Here is a 7,831-nt window from a genome sequence, read left to right as displayed (position 1 = left end):
TTCTATAAAAGAATAATCAAAACATCAAATATTCAATGAGTGTATTTTTAAGAATTTTATTGGAAATGCTACTTCAGGATAATATAGTACATATTATTTTGTTAGTAACCATAAGAGTAACAGTAATTATTATTTTGTTGGTAACCTAATTTCAGGGTAACCGTACACATTATTTAGTTGGTAACCTAATTTCAGGGTAACCGTACACATTATTTAGTTGGTAACCTAATTTCAGGGTAACTTTACACATTATTTAGTTGGTAACCTAATTTCAGGGTAACTTTACACATTATTTAGTTGGTAACCTAATTTCAGGGTAACCGTACACATTATTTAGTTGGTAACCTAATTTCAGGGTAACAGCACACATTATTTAGTTGGTAACCTAATTTCAGGGTAACCGCACACATTATTTAGTTGGTACCTAAGTTCAGGGTAACAGCACACATTATTTAGTTGGTAACCTAATTTCAGGATAACAGCACACATCATTTAGTTGGTAACAGGGTTAACCTAATAACCGTTCACATTATTTAGTTGGTAACACACATTATTTAGTTGGTAACCTAATTTCAGGGTAACTTTACACATTATTTAGTTGGTAACCTAATTTCATTTTATTATTTAGTTGGTAACCTAATTTCAGGGTAACAGCACACATTATTTAGTTGGTAACCTAATTTCAGGGTAACCGTACACATTATTTAGTTGGTAACCTAATTTCAGGGTAACTTTACACATTATTTAGTTGGTAACCTAATTTCAGGGTAACCGTACACATTATTTAGTTGGTAACCTAATTTCAGGGTAACCGTACACATTATTTAGTTGGTAACCTAATTTCATAACAGCACACATTATTTAGTTGGTAACCTAAGTTATTTAGTTGGGTAAACAGCACACATTATTTAGTTGGTAACCTAATTTCAGGATAACAGCACACATCATTTAGTTGGTAACCTAATTTCAGGGTAACCATACACATTATTTAGTTGTTAACCTAATTTCAGGGTAACCGTTCACATTATTTAGTTGGTAACCTAATTTCAGGGTAACCGTTCACATTATTTAGTTGTTAACCTAATTTCAGGGTAACAGTACACATTTTTTTGGGAACCTAATTTCAGGGTAACCGTACGTATTATTTAGTTGGTAACCAAATTTCAGGGTAACCGTTCACATTATTTAGTTATTAACCTAATTTCAGGGTAACCGTTCACATTATGGTAACCTAATTTCAGGGTAACAGCACACATTATTTAGTTGGTAACCTAATTTCAGGGTAACAGCACACATTATTTAGTTATTAACCTAATTTCAGGGTAACCATTCACATTATTAAGTTGGTAACCTAATTTCAGGGTAACAGCACACATTATTTAGTTGGTAACCTAATTTCAGGGTAACCGTTCACATTGTTTTGTGGTTACCTCATTTCAGGGTAACAGTACATAATATTTGATTGATAACCTTTTTTCAGGGTAAATTTTATTTGTAATCTTATGTCAGATTAATGGTACTGTATCAGAAATCTTAAAGATGTAACATAATTAAGGGATAAATTTGTGGTTTTATTGTTTGAAAATTTAATTTCAGTGGTTATTTTATTTTAGAGGTGCATTATTTTACTAGTTAATATAGTGATATATGTAATTGTTGTGGTTATTTTCAACTGTTTATTGGAGCATCATTTCTGTTCTATTTCCAACGACTTTTGTGCAAGTATAGTCATACAGTGTTGAAACAATGCTACGTTAAAAGACTGTACTGAATCTCTCAAACAAGCTCTAAATGTCTGTATAAAATACTTTACAGTACATAGGAATGACAATTGTAAGTTTTTAGATATAACTGGGGATGGCATTCATGTTGATTTCATTTCCTATATCAGAGTCCTTAACAGTCCTGTCTCTTATATCTCATCATTTGCAAATTTAAAATCATTTCTAAATCAATGTTCGCAAAATTATGTATTCACAAATATGTCTGAATAGGTAAGTTAGCAAAATAAAGTATTTGCAGAATCTAAATGATTGACAGTAGTTCTACTGCAGGTAATTCCTTATAACAATCAGTTTTAAGTTAGGTAAGTTTCATACTGAATACAAGAATTTATGAACAAAAAATAAAGTTGAAACATCCTGAGGTCCTATAAGGTATAAACCATCAATAAAGACTTTAAATACTTTTTCCTGTTTCAGCCTTATACATGTACAATGTATAGGGACTGTTGCTGTGCCAAAATATACATCATGTAGATATAGGTGTATTCATTGTGAATGATGAGCATTTTATAAAACTTCATCACCTAATATCAAATAAAAAAAAATATAGAGAATTTTTTATGGTAGATTCTTAGAGTGAGAATAGCAATTTCACAATATACTATAGCAGACTCATTCAAACTTGAGACTAATATTTATGTCCATATGTTGCAATAAGAATAACAGAAATCAAAAATTGGGCTCTTAGCCAGCAAACGTTTTTAAGTAACAAACTACAAGGATAAGTTTAAACCTCTATTTAGCTTTCAAATCCTCTTTTCATGTCTGTAATTATACTTTTAAGGTATAAGCTCTTGAAACAAAATAGTGTTTTAAACAAACTGAGACAGTATTCCTATAGACAACCAAAACAACATGTTTAATTTTACAAATTATCTGGTACAATTTATCATGATTATAACAAGATTTCTTAAAACATTCAAAGGTACTATGTTACTGAAGTACTTTTAGGGAACACAATTACAAGGAACTATTTTTAAAACTGTAAAGCATGTTTAGATAACTCCAGAAAATGTACAAAATTACAGGTAGTCAAAACATGTATATATTTGAAGCTTGTAAATTCCATAGTAAAGTGTACTGAAAATAATGTCATTTTTAACTGAACACGGTTTTGACATCATACATCACATGACCTCTTCACCAGAAGTCTTTATGGTGATATTGAATCTGTGAATTGTTCTTGTTGAGAGTCAATTCGAATGAAAATTTACTATAAACCTTTTAAAAGCAATAACTTTTTCACAAAATGAAAAATTCATAATCAATTTAAACAAGGTGACAAAAATTAAGTGAAGTAATTTGAAGCATTGTTATAACTTAAACTAGCAGGTAATCTATGTAAACTTAAAATCAGCACTTTTACGAAGTCTTAGAAAGTATTTATACCTATTTACACATGAGGATTGTTCATTTATTGTAGAAACATTTGGAGACACTGTTTAGTAAATAAGAAGAAGAAGATTATGGAATATATAAAGCATAAAAATGCACCTGTATTTCTGAACACAAAATAAACTACAATGAATTTGAGTTTCGTTACTGTTTACCTAGGCATGAACACATTCAAAAGAATAAAAAAATTACAGAGATTCTTCTCTTCTTTTACATAAATAATTGATATCACTGAATAACATCACAATGCTTTCCCTCATCGAACACAAGATGATTGAGTTACTTCCCTTTGATCAATCAGAGTACTTAGCAACCTAATTATCCCTTAATTATCAACATCACTACAAAGTGATAGACATGATTTGTTATAGGAAAATTGGTTAGTAAATAGTTATATCAATACTATTTTCTGTCAAACGTAGGCCAGTTTATACAATAAAAGATCATGTGTGATTATTTGATTATAAGGAAAGGATTCTGCGTGTGAAAATCTGTGAGGTCAGTCTGCATATATACAAAATAGTGTGTGAGAAAATCAATGAGTGCGTTTGAAAGGAAGGTCTATATGAGAAAGTGTGCAAAGATACACATGAAAAGATTTTTATGAGAAAACTTTAAGATTAAGATTAGTTGTGTCTGCAGTGATAGTGGAAGTACATGTAGTTTTATTTCTAGGTTTAAGTTGGTTGAAAAAGTGTGACAATGTATGAGTAATGAATAAATATATGTATAGATATTTGTGTTTGACTGCATTCAACAGTCAGTGATGTATGATGTCAAAATTTAATATATTTGTGTGTATCTAACGGATTTATCACAGATGAAACAATTACTAAAATTTAAAGACATTTTGTTAAATTATAATAATATTAACTTAAAAACAGAACTGATTAAATAAATGAAATAAAATAACAATAATGCCTGCAAACCTGCAACCTAAGCAAAAATAATAGCAAAGGGAGGTAATACATGTCAATTTGTCTATTCCATTATCTACACGTACAAGATGTATTTACAGTGTAGGTGTCAGAACCTGTTCTAACTACTGTATTTATTCTAATAAAAACCCCAGGAGCTTGACGTTTTGAAGAAAATGACTTTTAAATCTTCATGCTTGGATAGTGACTGTAATTCCTCAGTAGTGTAAAAAGCCACTTGTAATTAGAATGAGGTGCGTTTCAGCATTGAACTTATGTTTTTTTCTCATTCTGGACTGCAGGTCCACATCTATAGTGATTCATTTTCTTTACGGCGAGTATTGGACGGAGACTTTTATTGGAATAAATACAGCGAAAGAACTTCTCCAACTACAGGTAATGAAAACCTAACCTAAAATTGTTATCCTTTACACAATGTCTCTTATCAAACGTAATTCATAAATGTTTCACTACATGTCAAAATGCTATGTAAAATACAGTTTCACTTCATTCATCAACTTGTAATAAAACTGATTTTTTTTTCATAAATCGTAAACAGGAACACTTATAGAATTATTTAGAGATGTCCAATATTGAACTTATGTCAGTATGATGAGAATTAATTGCTTATGTAGATATTACTTATTAGGTAAAATTATCTGTCCAACAGATAGCAATTACCACGTTCCTATTCCTCAAGAGACTGGTTCTCACTAAAACACGACATTGTGAAGAGTGAAAAGACATTGGGATCATGTACACAGGAGACTAGGTAGGAGGGATGTAAAGCAGCCTGATGACAAAATCATGTTTTATAAATACGTATGACATCCTTAATCTCCTGTCGACATATAGGACACAGGCCTCCCTTACGCTGCTTCACCTGAATTGCACATTCAAAGCACATGCATAGATGTCCACATGTGTAGAGAGCAGCATTCACTTGCCGCTCGTAACACACAGTACATTCATCGCGAACCTCACTGTCGCCATTATCAGCAATGTTAGGTGTATTAGGCATGGACACAGGTTGTTTCTGGACGTTATCCATCGGTCCCGAGGACATCTGAGTCAGGGTGGCTGCAGGTACACTGTAACTACGCAGCATGTGAGGCTGTGGATTTTGATTGGCTGGCACTCCTGATTGGTCAACATTAGAGTGGGTCATGTTTGCAAGGTTTTGTGCTTGTGGTTGCTGATCCCGAGGAGGTAACATAACGGTGAGGGAGTTCTGAGCCCCCAGGTATGAGGTGGATCGGGGACGGGGTGGCACAGGTGGTAGGTGGACAGTAGTACCTGAAACACAACATAGAATACATTAATATTCTAAACATATCCATCACATGCCAGCTTAGTCAGCTTTTTCCAAAACCAAAAAATATTTGTATAATTACAATACTTTTTATTGAAAGGTGGTTTGAAGATTTAAATACACATTTAACCACTGACCTTGAGAATGGGTCAAGGCAATTCTTATGAATAGACTTGAAAGTCCTTTACAACATAGACACCTAGCATGCTAACTAGCCAAAAGTCATGACTCTTATGCCATTTGATTGTTGAGAAGAAAGAAAGAACAAGGTTGGTCAACATGATTCAGTTGAAGAAATTGGAAAGCCCTTTTTCACCTCAGCTATTGAAAAGCCTTGCTACTTAGTAATTGAAAAGAAATCATTTAGACAAAGTAATTAATATAATTGGAGTGTCATTCATTGTATGTCTGCACAAACAAATGACATAGAGAACTTGGGTTAGATGTAAGACATTCAAATGAACAAATGTCTAATTTCATTTCCTTTATCATAGCAAATTATATCATCAGACAGGATATTTTGCTTGTCATCTGAAATATTTCTGATAATTCGACATCTACAAAACTTAGTGGAATAACTGTATTTGTTTTAAAAGCTAATTTGAATGTTTCAACCAACACACGGTGACATATTTCTGCATTTCCTATACTTCAGGTCGCATTTCCGTAACATGACCTTTTTTGAGATAATTGTTGTGACCAGTTGTGTTATTCTATTAAACTATCACAACTTTTGGTCAAATAATGTTGACTTCCCAAGATAATTAAAAAGACAATCAAGTTTAAATCAGTCAACATCTGTGATAGTCCAATTTAATCTGATGGGATTATTCTCTCAACAAGTTGATACAAATCTGGCCAAATATGGTAGGATGTTATTATTACAGAACTTGTCGCAATGATTATTTCAAAATGTTGCGTTATGACGTTACCTAAAATAACTGGATGTCAGAAATTTGCCATCATTTATACATAACCATGAGTGTATATCAATTTAATTTCTGGTTTAGACACAGCCAGGTTGGTAAATGGCTGGTTTGTATTGATTATTTAGGGTTTGTGTTTTTATGCCTCTTCCTATTGCTACGTGTTGTCTCATCGATGAACATAAGTGTTCGAGAGTAATTTGTAAGGATATATAGACGCTGATTTACACACCTGTAATGAGGTATATCCTGACCCCTTTAATTCTGATGAAGGATTGGCTAGTCCTTACAGGCTAAGTCCTTATTATTATCAAGCATGACTTACCCAAAGGGCGTATTTTCTGGACATTTCCATAGACATCAAAGAAAATCCATAGTGGCAGAGTCCTGTCCACATGAAGCAGGGTGCTTACTCGCTGGTTGTTCCGGGAGTACCTCAGTTCTCCTGAAACAGACAATGGAACCACTGTATGTATAGAATAAAACATAATCAAGGGAACTCCACCACAGGGTTTATAATCTGACCTTGAGAACTGTGTTTTTGACTTAATTCACTTAGACGAATATTAATGTCAGCTATGTAGAACTATCAATGGGGGACATGAATTCAGAGAAAATGATATTTTGTCGTCCAATAAATAGGATTTATTATACATGTTTTTGCTGAGGCTTTATAATGATTTGATACAATATATTTTGTTCATGTGTTTGTGTAACAGAGAATTTTAAAACATATTTGTTACTGCATATACATTCAGTATATTAGTAAACTGTAAACAAAAACTGATACATGAGTGACAATAAATGCTTTGTTAACTTGAGTGACAATAAATGCTTTTTTTAACATGAGTGACAATAAATGCTTTGTTAACTTGAGTGACAATAAATGCTTTTTTTAACATGAGTGACAATAAATGCTTTGTTAACTTGCAAATGTTTACCAAATGTAACCCTGCTCAATATTAGCTGCAATATACTACTCAGTTAGAGAGAACTTCTCCTTAGCTCTATCAGTTCAGCATCATACAAGTAAGCCAAGGGTCTTGGTTTCAATTCCTAGCTGAGGCATTGAAATAGATAATGACATCTGTTACACTGTGCCCATGTAAGGACATGGGAATAGTAAGAAGCCTTGTCCCACCAGCAGCCTTGTAACCCCTGGAAACTTGAGGATGAGTTGTTTCCTGGAGGGGGAGCATGTAACCCTGGTCAGTACTAGCTGCAATATACTGCTTAGCTAGAGAGAACTTCTCTTTAGCTCTATCAGTTAAGCGTCAGACTAGTAAGCCAGGGGCTCCGGGTTCGATTCCTAGCAAATAACACTCAACATCATATTTTCGTTCAATGTACTGATACTGTTTTCACTATCAATTGACTAAGTACCAATAGAGATTGAGCTTTGAATTGTTTCTACATTTGAAAAACGAGTACTTTGTAGATACAGCCAGTATTAAAACAAGTACTTTGTAGATACAGCCAGTATTAAAACAAGTACTT

General features: G+C 32.8%; 1 protein-coding gene across 2 annotated transcripts in view; it reads right to left on the bottom strand.

Annotated features, from left to right (window-relative positions):
* Window positions 1-899: 899 nt before the first annotated feature.
* LOC132544358 (protein neuralized-like) overlaps window positions 900-7,831 on the bottom strand; it is a 60,913-nt gene continuing 53,981 nt past the window's right edge. For both annotated transcript variants that reach the window (XM_060207944.1, XM_060207943.1), the window contains exons 4-5: window positions 6,660-6,779; window positions 900-5,392 (exon numbers count right to left, since the gene is read on the bottom strand). In XM_060207944.1, the coding sequence (XP_060063927.1) occupies window positions 4,902-5,392; window positions 6,660-6,779 (611 nt within the window). In that variant the 3' untranslated portion in view covers window positions 900-4,901. The remainder of the gene's footprint in view (window positions 5,393-6,659; window positions 6,780-7,831) is intronic.

This window comes from Ylistrum balloti, unplaced genomic scaffold, assembly GCF_031769215.1.
Source record: "Ylistrum balloti isolate Yb309-2 unplaced genomic scaffold, AGI_CSIRO_Ybal_v1 Utg369794, whole genome shotgun sequence".
Classification (NCBI taxonomy): Eukaryota; Metazoa; Mollusca; class Bivalvia; order Pectinida; family Pectinidae; genus Ylistrum; species Ylistrum balloti.
This window is presented reverse-complemented; position numbering and strand designations above follow the sequence as displayed.